This window comes from Neovison vison, chromosome 3 (assembly GCF_020171115.1).
Source record: "Neovison vison isolate M4711 chromosome 3, ASM_NN_V1, whole genome shotgun sequence".
Lineage (NCBI taxonomy): Eukaryota > Metazoa > Chordata > Mammalia > Carnivora > Mustelidae > Neogale > Neogale vison.
This window is the reverse complement of record NC_058093.1, coordinates 103,790,751-103,809,782: the sequence shown is the minus strand read 5'-3', so window position 1 is coordinate 103,809,782 and position 19,032 is coordinate 103,790,751. Positions and strand designations below refer to the sequence as shown.

The following is a 19,032-nucleotide window of genomic DNA, read 5'->3' as shown; positions in this document are numbered from 1 at the left end:
GGATCATGACCTGAGCTGAAGCTGAACTGAACCGTCCACATGCCCCTTATTTCATTCTTCTAAAGTAAGAACCATTTTATCCCATTTTATTTATAGGTGAAGAAACTAAGGAGCAGGGAAGTTAAGAAATTTGCCTGAGGTTACATGGCAGATAAAAGGCAAAGGTGCAATCCAACCCAGGCAGTTTAACTGTACAACATGTTCTCTTTAAAAATTTTTTTAAATTTTAAATCCAGTTAATTAATATTTAGAGTATTATTAGTTTCGGGGTAGAATTTAGTGATTCATCCTTTGCATATAACACCCAGTGCTCATTCCGTCAAGTGTCCTCCTTTATGCCCATCACCCACCTTCCGTTCAGCAACTCTTTGTTTCCTATAGTTAGTAGTCTCTTATGGTTTATCTCCCTCTCTGTTTTTATCTTATTTTATTTTTCCTTCTCTTCCCCTAGGTTCATTTGTTTCTTAAATTCCACATATGCCGGAAATCATATGGTATTTGTCTTTCTCTGGACTGATTTCACTTAGCATATGTACTCTTTTCTTAAAATTTAGATTCAATTAGCCAGCACATAGTACCTCATTAGTTTCAGTTGTAGGGTTCAGTAATTCATCGGTTGCATAAAACACCCAGTGCTCATCCCATCATGCAGCCTCCTTAATGCCCATCAGCCAGTTGCCCCATCCCCCCCACTCCCTCCTCTCCAGAAGCATATGTATTCTACACACCACACTAAGTTGCCTCTCTTCTGTTCTATTGCCTGACTAGCAAAGTGGGGTCTCTAAAGTAAATGGGTTCACTCAGTGTCAAGAATCTTTGCATTGAGTTCCTCTTGCTCTAGGGTTTTGAACCCTGAAAGCTAGAACCCTGTGACCTAGTGAATTTTGCATACAGCCAGAAATGACCATTGTGATGAATCATCTTTGGGTTGGGGGGCGGGGAGGTTTTAGATGCCTTCTTGCCTTTCTAACTGTTCACCTTTTGCCATCCTTAATCTAGCTAGTTTCCTCTCATTATTATCTGTTTCTCCCTCAGCAAAGGAACTTTGGTTAAACTGGATTCATACTTACTGAGAATCAGTTTCTCAACATCATGCTATTAAAATCTTAAGTTGTATAAATATTTATAATAAGTATAAATACATCTATAAGTATAAATAGAAATATATAAGATTATGTATAGGCATGTAAATATAATAAAATAAAACCCATTATTAACCTACGGGGAATGGGTGTTATTTACATAATCTGATCACAGACATACTGTGTATACCGTCTTACAGAGATGACTAATTTTCTAGATTCAGAATAGTGTACAAACCAATTACCTAGATAATATAAGACATTTTAATTATTCTTTGATTTGGAAGCATTTAAATATTTTGTAGTCCTTTAGGTCTTGATTCTGAATGTAAAATCAGTCCACCCATGAAACAGAAAAAGGCTGTAGAGGATTTGCCAGACCTTCTAGTTTGGAACCACTTCCTGTCCCTCCTTACTCCTGGTGGTATGTTAATCTGTAAAGCAGCTGTTCCATTGGGTGAATACTAGAAGAGTTAGTTTCTTTGTTTCCTTGTTTCTGATGCTCCCTCCTGTCCACACTTTCCACTGTTACTAATGTCTTACCTTAGTCTGCTACTCCTATTGCAACGAAATGAGCAAATAGTGAGGCATCATTAACTAAAGTCCATGGTTTCTTCTGGTTTCTGTAGTTTTTACCTTGTATCTTTATTCTGTTCCAGAATCTCTTCTAGGATTCCACACTATGTTTAGCTGTCACGTCTCCCTAGATTCCCCCGGGGTCCTGTGGGTTCCTCAGATCTCTTCCCCGCTTGATGGCTTTCAGTTTTGAGGAGCACTGGTCAAGCCTTTTGGAGGACAGCCCTCTAGTGGAATTTGCCTGCTACATTTCTCGTGATTAACCTGGGGTTATGGGTTTTGGGGAGGAAAGCCATGAAGGTGAAGTGTCAGTTTTATCTCCTCATATTGGGGACATGTACTTTCTATGTGATGGTGATCACTGCTGTTAGCTCCCCTGACTGTGGCAGTGTTAGGTTTCTCCACTGGAGAGCTAGCCTTCTCTCTCCTCATGCTCTTTAGAAGGCAGTCACTGTGTAGAGCTCACACGCAGTTCATGAGTGGATAGTTCTGTTCCCCCTTCTTTCTTTCTTTTTTTTTCTCCCTAAATCAACTTATGGATTGTATTCATTGTAAGCATACAGTTCGGTAATTGTTCCCCCTTCTTTAGGGAGGAATATCTACATCATTTATTTGGAATTATTCTGCAGGGGAGATGTCATTTGGTTGTGCAAGCTCTTCTGGCTCTGGCCTTTGGGGACTTTCAGTTGTCTTCTGTGCCCCTTTGATGTGTGCCTTCTCTGTGTGTCTGCTGAGTACTGTCTCACTTTCTGGTGCTGTAAGATGCTTCAGGCTCGTCGTGTGTGTATCCTGCTCCAGTCCCAGAATCAGCCATTTCTCAAAGGAGCCCCGGTTCCTGAGAGCCAGATCTGGGTGCTGGATGTGCTCCCTCATTCCTAGGGTATTGTTTTGTAAAGCTCTCTCAGCTGACAGAGCAAAGAAACAGATCACCCTGTGTACACACACATATCTGTGAGTATCTTCATGTCATCTATATCTGTATATTAAACCTGAGTCCTTCCTGATGTTTTCCAATCCATTCCAACATGTATCCTTCTGGCTTCCTCCCCTTGCGTATTTGTAGTCTTATGTCTAAGAATGAGAAGTTTCGCTCCCATCCTCTGCCATCCATTTACTTAATTCTTTAATTCCAGTATACAGAGTCCTTCATCTGTACGCTCTGGGAAGCAACTTGATATCAACTAGAGCACAGTGCTCTTGTGCAGTTCCTTTTGCCTTAGACTTAAAAATGTCTTCATTGCCATAGTTACTGAGGTCAGCAGCTTTGCTTCCACTGCCCTTAGGAAGGTTGTTTCATACATTTGCAGGATGTCTAGATTCTCTTGTCACTCTCTGCATTCTTGCCTGGGATCCTCTGTCCTCCTACATGCTGGTGGGTTTTTTTGTTTGTTTGTTTTTGTTTTTTACTTTGCATACGTTGAAGTCCACTCTTTGTGCTGTAAAGTTCTGTGGGCTTCAACAAGTGAGTAATGTTGTGTCACAGTACCCTGTGGTACAGGAGTTTCAGGGCCATAAAATCCTCCATGCTTTACCTCTTCATCCTCCCCCACAAGCCCCAGGCAACTGCTGATCTCTTTATTGTCTCTAGTTTTGATTTTTCCAAGATACCATTACCATGTGCTTGGATTTGCGCAATATGTAGCCTTTGCAGACTGGTTTCTTTTACTCTGAAAGGTAATAAAGGTTCCACTGTGTCTTTTCATGGCACATCCTGTCTTCTTAATTTCCTTTAACCAGGAACAGCACCTCCCCACCCCGCCTTATGTCTGTCATTGTATTGATTTTTTTTTTTTTTTAAATCCAGGTCCGTGTTCTTATAGAATGCCCTACGATCTGAATTTATTTGATTGTTTTCTCATGAGTAGATTCAGGTTAAACATTTTTGGCCAGATTACTCTGTGGGTTGCATGTCCATGAGCTTTGACAAGCTAAGACTGACCTGACACCTGTTTCTATAAATGAAGTTTGTTGGACCACAGTCACAGTTGTGACCCAGACTCTATGGCTTATAAAACCTATAATGATGATTAGCAGGCCTTTACATAAATAGTTTGCTAGAATCGGTGGAGGTAATTCCTTGCTGTTGCATCACATCAGGAAGGGTTTGCTATTGCTTTGCCTTGTTACTGGTCATACAGATTTCAGGCATTTGGTTAAGGCTCCATCTATCGGATTGTTCTGTTATAAAAGTACCTTTCTGATTAATAAGTAGTGTGTGGAGTGATAAACATTGAAAACATTCACAAATCTGGTTTCCAGTAGTTTCAGTGTCTCTTGATGAGCCTTACCTGAATTATTGATGTTTACAGAAATCAGCGTTTTGTGTGTCTGGGTGGCTCAGTGGGTTAAGCCTCTGCTTTCGGCTCAGGTCATGATCTCAGGTCCTGGGATTGAGTCCCGCATTGGGCTCTCTGCTCAGCAGGGAGCCTGCTTCCTCCTCTCTGCCTCTCTGCCTACTTGTGATCTCTCTCTCTGTCAAATAAATAAAATCTTAAAAAAAAAAAATCAGAGTTTTTCTTCCTCTGTGATTCCTTTTACATTTATTATTTTGCATTCTGCTGTAAAGAAGCAGGCCTCTCGTGCCCCTCTTTTTTTAGAAAGGAACAGGTTAACTTTTCAGTGGCTAAGTCACCTTATCCTCTTATCACAAAGAGACTCTTCCTCCAGTGTTGTGTTGAGGCAATGTTCTCTTGTTTGTACTATAAAATACAATGTAGATTCCTTAGTTTAAATATTTAACTCTATAAACTCAAAACACAAACTAACACTCTATAGTAATGGGGGGAGATAAAGGGATTAGAGAAAGACAGGTTTCAACTGTATCATATCGTTTTTATTTAATAAAAAATAGTAAAGAATCTGAAGCAGTCATGACCATATATTAAATGTGGTTGGTGGGTTAAATGAATTCTGTTCTATTCTCCGCACTTTTTTTTTTTTTTTTTAAGATTTACTTTTTTACTGAGATAGAGCAAGCAGGGGAGCTGGGGGCAAAAGGAGAGGGAGAGAGAATCTGAAGCAAGCTCTGCACGTGCCCAGTGTGGAGCCTGACATGGGGCTCGCTCCCACGATCCTGAGATCACAACCTGAGCCGAAACCAAGAGTTGGACTCCTAACTGAGCGCCCCAGGTGCCCTTATTCTCCACACTTTTTATGTTTAGATAATTTTGTAATTAAAGTGAAAGATCTTGATAGAGCGTAACCTGGGAATCTTACTATAATATCACACAGGACCCCTTATTAGATTTTAATGTTGGCACATTGTTCTGATTAATGGTGGGTATTTGGTATTCTTGCTTGTACATATTTGTCATTAAAGTAGTCAATTTCTTTTTTTCCTGTAGGTGTTCATGCTTTCCTAAAAGTCTTCACAATGTAGAATAGATCTAAAAATAAGTTAAAAATTGTTTCTCTTCTATTTTTAGAGGCTTTACTATGAGGTAAAGAATTATTTTATTGCCCATCAATATTTTAATAATTTTCAAAGCTTTATTGATTTTTACATTGAAATGTGTGTTATAACATTTCAGACTTTTGAAAAGGATTTTGTTTATTTATTTGACAAAGAGAGAGAGATCACAAGTAGGCAGAGAGGCAGGCAGAAAGACAGATGGGGAAGCAGACTCCCCAACGAGCAGAGATCCCAATGTGGGGCTCGATCCCAGTACCCAGGATCATGACCTGAGCTGAAGGCAGAGGCTTTAACTCACTGAGCCACCCAGGTGCCCCACATTTCAGACTTTTTTGGTGGTATCCTAACTGCCAGCAATGTATTTATTAAGTAGCCTTATTTTGCTAATTAATTTTTCTATAGATGCCTTTTATGGTAACCAAACTGAATGAGTTAAGCTAGTAGTTACCTTCTTGTGAACTTTACAATAATGAGATATTAAATTGATTTATTGCAGAATTCATCCTGTAATCCCAAAATCTTCTATAAAAGTTCATTAGGTCTCAAAGTTAAGTTCAAAGTTGGGGAAAGAAAATGAAAGGAAAACTCTATGCAAAATGGGAAATATTTTCCAGAATGTCATAGATTTGTCACAGACTTTTCCTTTCAGTCAACATGAACAAGAGGGACGAAACTTACTCTTCCATCTGAAATAACTGAAAAAACTATGCAAAATTTATGAAGCAGTGGTTTTCAGATATTGGGCATGAGGGAGCATGAGACAGTGGTCCCTGGGGTAGGAGAAACAAGGTGGTTCCTATGATTGTGCCACCTTATCACCTGGAGAGAGTCTTTAGGCCACAGAGCAGGGCAAGGGGAGTGCAGGTAGAACTTGGTTATTAGTGTCATGAGTTCAGGAGTCAGAGCTGGCAGTCGGGAGTGGAGCCTAGAGACTTCATAGGACAGAGAACTGGCATGGAGGAGCTGTTCAGAGAGAATACTCTGAACATTTGCAGAGCATCTTTGAAGATGGGCAGAGTGTGTATCTTTAGCTGAATACAGTTAGCACAAGTGTATGAGGCCAGGTAAAGAACAACCTGAAGGGAGCAGAAGGCAAAATGCTCAGAGCTCATACAAGCCTGGGAATAGTTGACCCCCACCCCGCCAGCCCGGCCAGAGTGGAAGACCTTGTAATTTACAGGTTATTTAGGCGGGGTATCTAGAAGGGTATTGTTGAAATTGTGAGGCAGAATTTAGAGTAAATTCCACCCTGCTGTCATTTAACAATGCTCAAAAGCAAGACTCAAATGGATCTAACAGTTTCTAAGTAATTTAAGAAAGCTCAGGGTGTTTATAGAAATACACAAATATCCAGCCCTCAAGCAAGATAAGATTCACACTGACCTGCATCAAATCAGAACTTACCAGGCATGCAGAGAAGCAGGAAAATATGAATCATAATTAAGAGAGAAATCAGTCAGTTGATGCTAGCCCAGAAATGTTGCAGATGACAGAATTAGTAGACAAGGACAATTGAAAGTTATAACTACATTGCAAATGTTCAAGAAGGTAGAGGGACCATTGAACACATTAGAGATGGAGGCTATGAACAAAAAAAAAGACCCAAAAGAGCTAGAGATGAAAAATACGAATTTGAGATGGCTATGCACTGAGTAGGATTAACAAATGTATAGATCAGATGGGGCAGAGGAAGAGATTGGTGAACTTGAAAATAAAGTAACAAAAGCCATCTAAAAGCATAGACAAAGGACTGAAAGAAAGATAAATAGAGCAGTAGAGAGGGGCAGGGCAACTTCCACCAGCCAAATATACATGTAATTGGAGGCCATGAGGATGGGAGCTGGAACAGGGGACAGAAGACATATTTGAAGAAATGGTGCTTGGAAATTTTACAAATGTGATGAAAACTATAGACCCACCTGCAGTTCAACGAATCCCTAAGCAAAAGAAACATGAAGAAAGCTACACCAAGGCATATAATCAAATTGTGTATAGTTGGTTATAAAGAAAAGAAAGTCTTAAAAGCAGCTGGGGGAGAAAACCACATTACATAAGGAGGAACAAGGATGAACAATATCAGACTTCTCATCAGAATCAATCCATGTCAGAAGACAGTGGAGCAACATCTTTAAAATAAAGAAAGTCAGTCTAGGATTCTGTTCTGGTCTTTCAGAAATGGTGGCATAGGAAAGACTTTCAGACATGCAAAAACTGAGAGTCCATCACCAGGATACCTGAACTATAGGAAATGCTAAAGGACCTTCTTCCAGCAGAAGGGAAATGATACCAGATAGAAATTTGGAGGCACACGAAGAAATGAAGAGTACAGGAAATGGTAAACATGGGTAAATCTGAAAGCTTTTTTTTTTCTTATTTTATAATTTTTCTTCAAATAGATTTCATCATGTAAAGAAAAACAGTAACAATGTGTTGTGGTTTATGGAAAATACACGAACTAGCACAAAGGCTTGGGGGGGAGAAATGGAAGTACAGGGTTCTTTCACTATAAAGTGTTACAGTATAATTAAAGATGTATTACTACAGACTTTGAAGCAACTGCGTATGCACGCATACACACATCACCTAAGAGTTACAGATAATATGCCACCAAAAAGGTTAAAATGGAATAATGAAAAATTATCAGATAGGTTAATCCAAAAGAAGGTATAGAAGAGAAAATAATAACACATGGAGAGAACAAAAGAAAACCCAAATAGCAAAGTGGTAGATTTAAATCCAAGCATATTAATAATCACATTAAATATAAATAGTCTGAACAGCTTAATTAAAAGACAGATATATAACAGGAAGTCCTAAATTATATGTTGTCTATAAGAAATGCACTTTAAATATAAAGATAAAAATCAGTTAAAGGTAAAAGGATGAAAAAATTACACCATGCTAATACCAATCAAAAGAAAGCTGGAGTGGCTCTAGTAATATCAGATAAAGTAGATTCCAGAGTAAAGTATATTACTAGGGATAAAGACTATCATTTTATGATGGTAAGGCCTCAATTAATCAAGATGACATGATTCTAAATGCTTATGCACCTGACACAACAGAACTTCAAAAATATGAGGTCAAAACTAACAGAACTGCAAAGAAAAATAAATGAATCTCCAATCACTGGGAGATTTCAGCATCGCCCCCTTAATAATTGATGGAGCATATAGATGGTAAGAATACAAAAAATTTGAACACTATTAGACTAACTTGACCAAAGTGACATTTATAGAACACTCCACAAACAACAGAATACCCATTCCTCTCAAGTACACACAGAACATTTACCAAGAGACTATATTTCAAGCCATAATACAAGTCATGACAAATGGAAAAGGATTAAAATCCTACAATCCGGGATGCCTGGGTGGCTCAGTTGGTTGGATGACTGCCTTTGGCTCAGGTCATGACCCCGGAGTCCCGGGATCGAGTCCTGCATCGGGCTCCCAGCTCCTTGGGGAGTCTGCTTCTCCCTCTGACCTTCTCCTCACTCATGCTCTCTCTCACTGTCTCTCTCTCAAATAAATAAATAATCTTTTTAAAAAAAAAAGTCCTACAATCCATGTTTTCTAACCACAGTGGAGTTAGATTAGAAATCAGTGACAGAAGAATTTCTGGAAAATTCTGAAATATTTGGAAACCAAATAGCATACTTCTAAAAACCTGTGTCTAAAAGCAGAGATCAAAAAGCAGAATATTATGAACTGAATAAAAATGAATATACAACTTTTCAAAATTTGTGGAAAGCAGGTTAAACAGTACTGAGAGGAATAGTTACAAAATTAGAAATGTCTAAATTAAAAAAAAGAAGAGGTCTCAAATTACTGATTTCAGCTTCTGTGTTAAGAAGGTAGAAAAAGAAAAGAATTAAATCCAAAGTAAGCAGAATAAAACAAATCATAAAGATTGTAGTAGAATATTGAAAAACAGAGAAAAATCAAAATCAGTCAAAGCCGATTCTTTGAAATCTATTAAACTGATTAAGCTCTAGGGGCACCTGGGTGGCTCAGTGGGTTAAGCTGCTGCTTTCGGCTCAGGTCATGATCTCAGGGTCCTGGGATCGAGCCCCGCATCAGGCTTTCTGCTCAGCAGGGAGCCTGCTTCCCTTCCTCTCTCTCTCTGCCTGCCTCTCTGCCTACTTGTGATCTCTCGCTGTCAAATAAATAAATAAAATCTTTAAAAAAAAAAAAACTGATTAAGCTCTAGCTGGCCTGATTAGAAAAAAAACAAAAGAGAGAAGACACAAATTATCAGTATCAGCATTGAGAGTTGTTACATTACTACAGAATCTTTATAGACACTAAATGAATAACAAAGGAATACATTAAACAACTTTATGCCATAAATATGTTATCCCAGGACAGTGGACAAGTTCCTTGAAAAGACCCATACTACCAGGGCGCCTGGGTGGCTCAGTCATTAAGCATCTGCCTTTGGCTCAGGTCATGATCCCAGCGTCCTGGGATTGAACCCCACATTGGGCTCCCTGCTCAGCAGGAAGCCTGCTTTCCCTCCTAGTCCCCCTGGTTGTGTTCCCAATCTCTCTGTGTCTCTCTCTGTCAAATAAATAAATAAAATCTTAAAGCAAACAAAAATGACCCAGACTACCAAAGCCAACTAACAGACAACCTGAATAATTCTATATTTTAAAATAATCAGTAGTTAAAATACATTTCCACACACAAAACTCCAGTCCCAGTCCAGTTACTGGTAAATTCTACCATACATTTGAGGAAGAAATAATCCCAGTTCTATAGAGACTCTTCCATAAAACTCAAGAGGATGGAAATATTTATCATCTGATTTTCTGAGGCCATCCTTAGCTTGATATCAAAATCAGAGAATGTAATTAGAAGAAAAAAGCAGCTGCCAACATCTTTCACACAAAGAGATAAAAATTCATAACCAAGGGGCGCCTGGGTGGTTCAGTCATTAGGTGTCTGCTTTCGGCTGGAGTCATGATCCCAGTGTCCCGTGATTGAGTCCTGCATCTGGCCTCCTGCTCAGTGGGGAGTCTCCCTCTTCTGCTCCCCCTGCTTGTGTTCCCTCTTTCCCTGTGTCTCTCTATCAAATAAATAAACAAAATCTTTAAAAAATTCATAACCAAATTTTAGCAAATCAAATCAACAATATTTAAAGAAGAATAATATGACTATATGGAGTTTATCTTAGGAATGCAAGAATGGTTTACTATCAGAAATCACGTGGGTGCCTGGATGGATCAGATGAAGCATCTGTCTTCAGCTCAGGTCAACGGTCCCAGGGTCCTGGGTTCAAGCCCCATGTCCAGCTCTCTGCTCTGTGGGGAGTCTCCTTCTCCTTCTACTGCTCTGCCTGCTTCTACTCTCTCTGTCAGATAAAATCTTGAATAAAAAAGTCAGTGGAAAAACAAAAAAGGGCAATCAATGTAATTCATTATATGAATAAATGAAGGAAAACCAGAGGGCTATTTCAGCAGGTAAGGAAAAATCCAGCATCCATTCCTGTTAGAAACTCTCAGCAAAGTAGGAATAGAAGGGAACTTACTCTACCTGACTAAGGATATCTGTGAAAAATGGACCTCCAACATCATACTTAATGGTGGAAGACTGAGTACTTTCCTCCTAAGATTAGGAACCAGGCTCATGATACTTCTATTCAACACTGAGCTGGAAAATGAAAAGACAAGCTGTGGACTTGGAGAAAATATTTGTAAAACATCCAACAAAGGACTTGTGCCTAGGAAAAAAACCAAAACTCTTCCAACTCCATAGGTAGGACATAACCCCATTAAAAAGTAGACAGTAGGGTCTGAACAGACACTTGAGAGCAAAGAAGATACATGGTACTCACCATTGTTAGTCTAGTAAAGTACAAGTCTAAATCACAATGAGAACACAACACTCTCACTGAAATGGCTAGAGTGGAAAGGGCTTATTAATTAAAACCCAGTGTTGGCTAGGATGTGGAAGGACTAGAACTCTGATGGGCTGTTAGTAGCAATGTAAAGAGGAACCCCTTTAGGAGGTGACTTGGCAATTTTCTTAAAAGGGTAAACCCACTGCTACTTAGAACCCAGCCATTCTGCTTCTGGGTGAAATGGCACGTCCACATGGCAACCCACAGCTTAATTTGTTGTAGTGCAGAATGAGAAACAGCCTCTTTCGTAAGGAAGGTGTTTGTTCTTTTTCTTTTCCTCCTCTGGCTTTTTTTATGTTTGTACAGCAAAGCTCTTACCTCTCACCTAATGGGTTGAATGGCTGGTCTCTTTTTGCCACTGCAGAAAAGAACCCCTTCTCCTTGCTGCAGAATTGGGGGGGGGGTTGGATTCTAGCCCTTAGCTCAGCCACCCTGGGCCCACCGGGCCCACCAGAGTTCTTAACTGCCAAATGGAAGGCTTAAGTTCTATTTATTTATTCATTCATGAATATTTTTGAGCACCTGACACGGACCCCACACTCTTTTGGGTACTGGTAACACAATGAGGAAAATCGGCTACGGTCCCTGCCCTCCCGGAACCAGTTCTCTGTTAACCTCTGATGGGCTGGACACTGTCTTCAGTTTCAGGAGCTAGGGCCTAGAGTCTTAATCTCAAGGAATTTATGAATTAGGAGAGCAGGAAGACCAACTTCACTGAACAGACTGAACTATAGTTGTAAGGAATGTTATGAAGGAAATTATTGGAGGGGAGAACCCCTTCCCCCACCCCTTCCCTGAGCAGGGCTGGGAGGGCGGGCCTCTCCATGGTGTGGCTCTTGAGCGGACACCTAGAGGAAAAGGGAAGGGGGCCCTCATTTGCCTGTCACTGTCTCTTCTCTCAGAAATCCAGACTGAACGGAAGACAGTGATTTGATTTCTTCCAATGTAAGCGCCTCTGACGGTGAGCAGTTTCTCCAGGCCCTCTGCGTCTTACCTCACACCTTTGCAGGGCTGCGTTGTCTTGTTTGGGAACTATAAGTGCTAATAAATTAACAGATCTAACTCCCCTTTCTGGTGTTTACTTAATACTTCTTCAGCCCATAATTCATAAGTGAGACACAAAAAGGAGAAAATGAAGCTTCTGCACTCTGGCAAGCCTAAGCCAGAGTGGCCGGTGGATCCGGGCTCTCTGTCCCTCTTGTGTTCTCCCACCAGTGCACCGTGCTCTCCCCCACCTCACGAACATACAAGCAAATGCAAACATACATTCTTTCTTTTCCCCTGCTTTACTTGAAAGGTGGCTGGCTTTAAAAATAATGGTCTGCCTTATGCTTCCCTTTACCTTTAACATATCTTGAAGATATTAGTAGAGCACTTCTACTGCCTCTTTTTTTTTCCCAGTTGAAAAATATGTTTCATTTTTGAGGCATGTTATTTATTTAATAAGTATGCCCACTGGAGGACATTTGGATTTTTCTGAGTATTTGCTACTGTAAACAGTGCTACAGTTAGCAGCTTTGTTTGTATGTCATATTACACACACACATGATTGAGTCTTGAAGTTGAATTGCTAGGTCTATGCATATGTAATTTTGATACGTATCAAATTGCCCTCTGATGTACATGCCCTCTCAGACATTTGAATTTCTGTTTTAAAAACAGTATTTAATTTGTTTTTGTTTTGTTTTGTTTTCTTTGCTAAGTTAGTTAGTTATATTGTAGGTTGGGTGAGTTTTGCTAAGAGTAATAACACTCATCTAGATCATTGCTTTCCACTACTGGCCTGAACGAGTTCTCAGGTTCATATGCTAAATGAATATCAGCTGTATAGAAAATAAGATCTCACACATGAATGCTGTGTATTTCAAATGTACATAGATGCTATTATATTTAATAAAATGACAATTCATTTAATAGTGTTACTGAATTCTTAGTTCAGCTAGTGTTACTGAATTCTTAGCTCAGCATTTCCTTAGTGGTCCCATTGTTTTAGATGACCTTTGGATTTTGATGGCATGTTAGCTTCATTTTGTGTTCTATCAAATTTCCCAAAGTAGCTTAGTCTGGAGATCTAGGAGAATGTAGTGAAAGACTATGCATATGCTACAAGTGTCTATTTGAATATAACAAAAATAATATTTCTCTTACAGATATTCCTTTAAGGACCAGCCTGCCACCACCATTCAGAAATTATAAATATGGTAACTAATTTTACTTACTCTTTAAAAATGTATATTAATATTATTTTGTTAGTTTTGTGTTGATGGCAGTTTGAATTTGGTTTTCAAAAATGAGTTTACTATCTGAAAATAAAAACCAGTATGGAAATCTACTTAGAAATAGAGGAAAAAATAAAAATAAAAAAAACCCAGAGGAATCATGGTGTATCATTGAAGTAAATTTTAATAGTGTACAAAAGTGGCCTATTTGTGAGGACCAAATAACGTGTTTGGGAAATGATGTCTAAAATGAATTTCTTTGTCAGGTAACCAGGAAGGAAAAATGATTTCAGACTAGGAATTAAGAGATTAAACATTTTAAATACCAGTAACTTGAGCATAGTATTTAGTAATTTTGTATGTTGCAGTGGTCAATTAAACAATGTAGTAATGAGGCAGGAATTTGGGTTCCATTACTTGGTGTAATAGTTGGTACAGTTATTAACCTTCAGCTTAGTGACACTCACCAAACTTTGAGTTTGAGACCTCACTTGAAAATTATGACGGATCTAATAAATATTTCTTTTAATTGGTACAGACATTTTTTGAAGTATAAATTTTTTATTACCTTAGATCATTTTTTGGAGTGGCTTTTAATTCTGTTCCCATTTGGTAGAGCAACTTATGACCTAAAATACTTTGAAATCACAATCTTCACCGTGTGTATGCATTTTAATATCCAGAGACTAATTGTGAGGTCATAAGGGGTAGTCAAGCAGAAGCTGAAGGCACTAAGTGGAAAGTACTTTGATTTATTGGGCTTAAAGAATTTACATACTAAATATTGAATAAGAAAAGAATAAAAAGCATGATTAAGTAAATATGAATCTTCTCAATTTTGGCTTGCGTGGCTTTCAGAGTATAATGACTCGCAATAAAACCTTGAACTTGAATCAACCTACTGATGCCATTTCTGTTTCGTCACGGTGTGTGTGTGTGTGTGTGCACATGCGTGTGTATGCATACACATTCTAACTTGTGTTCCCTGTAAGTCATTTTGGAAGATAAGTTTTAGGTAATGAAAGTGTTAGAATATCTAACTGTTAATCATCATAGTGGTAGATAGTGTACCTCTTACATTTTCCCCACCTAATTAACACTGTTTTGTCCTAGGATTTGCATACTATTCAGGTGAATTGGCAAGAGAAATGAACACATTTATCTGGGAGATGAGAAATTGGAGAACCACTGGGCTTTTGATAGACTTTCAGTGACTCGGTCTAGGCTTGGCTTGGAAAAATCTGCCACTTTGTTCAAGAAGGAAGGCCAGATGTTAGTTTCTCATCTGTCCTCGTCCTCCGGTATTGCTACCTGCTCTGTGGGAACAGGATACATTGGGTGCTGCAGAGTGGAAAGGCTGCGGCATCAGATTTCAGCTTTGCTAGTTGAGGTCTCTGTGCCCTTGGGCAAAGGGCTGGCTCACTGGCCAGGCCACAGAGAGTCTGAGATTTCTCAGGGCCCTTCCTCCTGTTTAACTGGCATCTACATCTATGATGGATTTATCCCGACCAGACTGTGTTCTAAAGCACACTGGATATGGTCTTATTTTTAAATCCTTATCACCTAGACACTGTGCGTGTGTGCAGTAAATATTGATGGCTGTGCAGTGTGGACTGCTGATCCTGTTTGTTTCATAAGGCCGGTGAGACTAAACCACGCTTGTGTGAACACATCAAATGCCTCACAAATATTCTTTTTATTCTTTGTTTGTTTATTTATTTATTTTATTATATTTTTAAAAGATTTTATTTATTCATTTGACAGACAGAGATCACAAGTAGGCAGAGAGGCAGGCAGAGAGAGAGGAGGAAGCAGGCTCCCTGCTGAGCAGAGAGCCCAATGCAGGGCTTGATCCCAGGACCCTGGGATCATGACCTGAGCTGAAGGTAGGGGCATTAATCCACTGAGCCACCCAGGCACCCCTATTTATTTATTTTTAACGATTTCATTTATTCATTTGAGAAAGAGAGAGAGCACAAGCAGGGAGAACAGCAGACAGAGGGAGAAGTAGGCTCCCCGCTGAGCAGGGAGCCTGGTGTAGGACTCAATCCCAAGACCCTGGAATCATGACCTGAGCCGAAGGCAGACGCTTAACCGACTAAGCCACCCACGCATCCCTATTCTTTTTATTTTTATGAGATTACACTCCTGTGAAAGAGATTATTCAACAAGGAAAAGGACATTATTAGTACAATATTGTTTGCTAGCTTGTTGTTTTCCTGACCTTCTTACCAAGTCTTGGTGGTTATTGTTGGAGGGAAAAATGTGAAAATTTTTGTTCAAATCATTTCTTCTGCTGCTAAAAAATTAAAAAAATATATATATATATATAGCCTTCTTATTGTGGGTTTGCAGGACCCATCAGAGCAAGGATATTTCTAATAAAGGCTCATTACCAAAATATGTAGAACATGACTGATATTTGGTAAGGTCAAACCACAGTTTTGCTTGTTAGTTGTAACAGACTTTAAGCAGGATCCTTTTACTTAAAAAACTGTTATTGGCTTTTTTAACTTGCCTTTTGTAATAAACCAATATCTATAATGAGAAAAAGATAATAACTCAGAATAATAGATAATCCAAAGCCAATTTGTTTATTTTCTTGTGTACATTCTGAACTTATTTTTAGCAATTGTGGTATATTTACATCCCTAGGATGCATTTTTTCACCTAAATTAGGTTTATTTTTAGTTCTTAAGAGTACATAGTTGCAGTCCTAGAATTAGGCTGAACTTGTGTTTAAAATAGTGGGTAATTCAGAGTGCCAGTTCTCAATAGCTACCCTATTCTTTTGTAGTATTAGAACAGAGTTAAGTCAAGGCCTATTTTTAAAGTAGATCCTTTCATTTCATTTTACTATTGGAGCTCTTTATTGAATTGAACGGCCTAATTGATAGAAAGAAACGTTAATTTAAGGTTAGGAGTTTATCCAGATATAATAATACATATCATAATATGTTAATTCATAGTTAAGAATTAGAGTTAAGAATTGGAAGCTTTCTGACTTGAAACCCGTTGAGTGCTGAGCCTCTGCTATAATTAAGAGCTCACTGTTGCAGAGTCGGACTGCACCCAATGTGGAGAAATGGCTTATTGGAAAAGCACAGCGTAGCCTGACATTAAGGTAAACAGATTAAGGAGTGAAGGAGGATGGAATAAAGCAGATTAGGTGGTGTGAGTCTGTGCAGCATGTGAAAACCAGGAGGCAAATACTGATACTCTTTGGGCTTTAACTGCAGTGCTCACATTACCAGTGAGCCTGAGCTCGGAGTGTGGTAACAACTTGTCAGGATGGTGGTTTGACCTCCTGTCACTGCATGTATTCTGAGAGATCACTAGGCTTTTTGAACTGCTCATGTTAACATCTGACATGTTTTACATTATTTGCTAATTATAGCCTTCTGCCACTCCAAAAAACAGGATCGAGTAATATCCACCTGTCTTCTGTTCTAAGGGAAGATGTGCCAAGTTCATTGCAGGTTATAGCACCCAGTTTTGTGTGTCAAAGACCAAGGCTTTCAGATAACTTTATAGAGCAGTGACTTTTAAGGTGATGATATATATAAGTAGTTTTTTAATTTACTGTACACTGGATTTTTAAGTAAATGGATCGTAAGGCAAGGACTTAAGTTTCTTACTGTGACCTCCCATTTCAGATTACTCAAATGAAGTTTTAAAATAATCTTTTACAAAAACTTCTTTTTTTTCAGATAAATTAAAGATTGTTCATCAGGCACATAAAGCAAAGGTATGTTTCATATGTACAGTATCTGGCACATAGCAAATAATCACTGTTGGCTGTCTCAGTGAATAAATGAATGAACACACGTACTTCTAAAATATTTCTCATTATTTTTTAGCATTTTTCATTTCGTGAGTACCCTTTCTACAGCCATTAAGGGGAAAAAACCCACCAAGTGGGTTTAGTGGTAGATCCTTTAAAAAAGTGTTAATTTTTAAAAAAGCATGCATTTTCTATATCAAGCAAATATTTACTGTAAAAATATGTATGCAAAAATATGTTTTTTGAAGTTACTAATTCACAGGCAACAGCCATACCCTCATAGCATTTTCTTTGTAATCTCTGGTATACAGTTACTTGAAAGCTGATTGAGTTTATGGTGGGTATCTAAGACTAGGGAAGACAAGGAAATTAGGTGAATTCAAAAATAAATACTACTTGGGGTACCTGGGTGGCTCATCCAGTTAAGCATCTGTCTTTGGCTCAGGTCATGATCTCAGGGTCCTGGGATCGAGCCCCGCTTTGGGCTCCCTGCTCAGTGGGAGTCTTCGAAATGCTAGTGAGGGTCATTCAGTTGTCCAGACTCATTGAACTGAACTCCCCTTAAGATCTGTGCATTTTACAGCTTGCATGGAGCACTGGGTGTGGTGAAAAAATAATGAATACTGTTTTTCTGAAAATAAATAAATTGGAAAAAAAAAATCTTAAAAAAAATAAAAAAAAAAAAAAAAAAAAAAGATCTGTGCATTTTGTTTATGTGAAATTCTACCTCAATTTCACAAGACCCTAGATGTGCCAAAAGGGAGCCAACATAAGACTTAAATGGAAATGCTTAGGATATTTGGATGGAAAGATGCACCAGCGTGAGGATGTCCATTTTTTCTTAGTTTATGAATTTAATGCCACCCCATATATATAAATGAAAGAAGCTTATTATAACACTAATACGCAAAAAATAAATAAGAATAGTTAGGAAAAGGAAGAGAAAGGAGAGTGACTAGCTCTGATATATATTAGCCATATCATTAAACTCTAGTAAATAAAAGCGTGTAGTGCTGCTATATGAACTCTTAGGTCAATGGCGCAGAATTAAAACTCCAAAAATTGACCCAAATATATATCAGAATTTAGTGTATAATAAGTATAACATTTTAAAGCTATGGAGAAAACATGAGAATTCAGTAAGTATTAGTGGGACAATTGTGAGACATCGAGAAAACAGTGAGCTGAATCCACATTCTTTTCTTTATCCCAAAATAAATACCCGTGGATTAATGACATAAATGTGAAAATGAAGCCCACAGGTAAGGACTGAGATGAAACTGATTGAACATGAGTATATCATTTGTTCAAGCCGGATGATGGGCGTGTGGAGGGTTCATTGTGCTGTTCTGTATGTTTTAAATTCTCCATAATTAAAAGCTTTTAAAAAAAAATGAAATTGACAAAAACATTTGAAGAGAAGGTAGAATTTTAAAGTAATCTTAGAGCGATCCTAAGTATGATAGAAAACCATAGTATCCTAAGTATGGTAGAAAACCCAGAAACTATAAAAAATTGATAATTTTACTTATTTATTCAACCATTCAGCAAATTTTACCAGGAAAAAAAAAGCACTAAGGAAAATTGAGGAATGAATGAAAACAGGGGAAATTTTCTTTCTTTCTTTCTTTTTTTTTTTTTTTAAAGATATTATTTATTTCAATCTCAAGTAGGTGGAGAGGCAGGCAGAGAGAAAGAGAGGAGGAGGAAGCAGGCTCCCCACTGAGCAGAGAGCCCGATTCGGGGCTTGATCCCAGGACCCTGAGATCATGACCTGCGCCGAAGGCAGAGGTTTAACCCACTGAGCCATCCAGGCGCCCCCAGGGAAAATTTTCTAACTTGCATTACAGAAAAGACCTAATTGTCTTAGTATATGATGCTATTTTATAATTCCACTTAAAAAATGATCCTTCAAGTTCATTAAAAAACAAAATATTTACAACTTGACTCAAAATAAATGCAGATTAAGACCACACTTAATCTCCATCTGTTAGGTTGGCAGGGATCAGATGGTTTTGATAAGACACGGTGTCAGCGACACTGTGGGAAACAGGT

The 19,032-nt window shown here is 38.5% G+C and overlaps 1 protein-coding gene across 6 annotated transcripts in view; it reads left to right on the top strand.

Moving 5' to 3' along the window:
- Positions 1–19,032, top strand: part of C3H2orf76 (chromosome 3 C2orf76 homolog) — a 63,300-nt gene that overhangs the window by 33,339 nt on the left and 10,929 nt on the right. For all 6 annotated transcript variants that reach the window (XM_044242610.1, XM_044242611.1, XM_044242614.1 and 3 more), the window contains 2 exons: positions 13,125–13,175; positions 16,904–16,941. In XM_044242610.1, the coding sequence (XP_044098545.1) occupies positions 13,125–13,175; positions 16,904–16,941 (89 nt within the window). The remainder of the gene's footprint in view (positions 1–13,124; positions 13,176–16,903; positions 16,942–19,032) is intronic.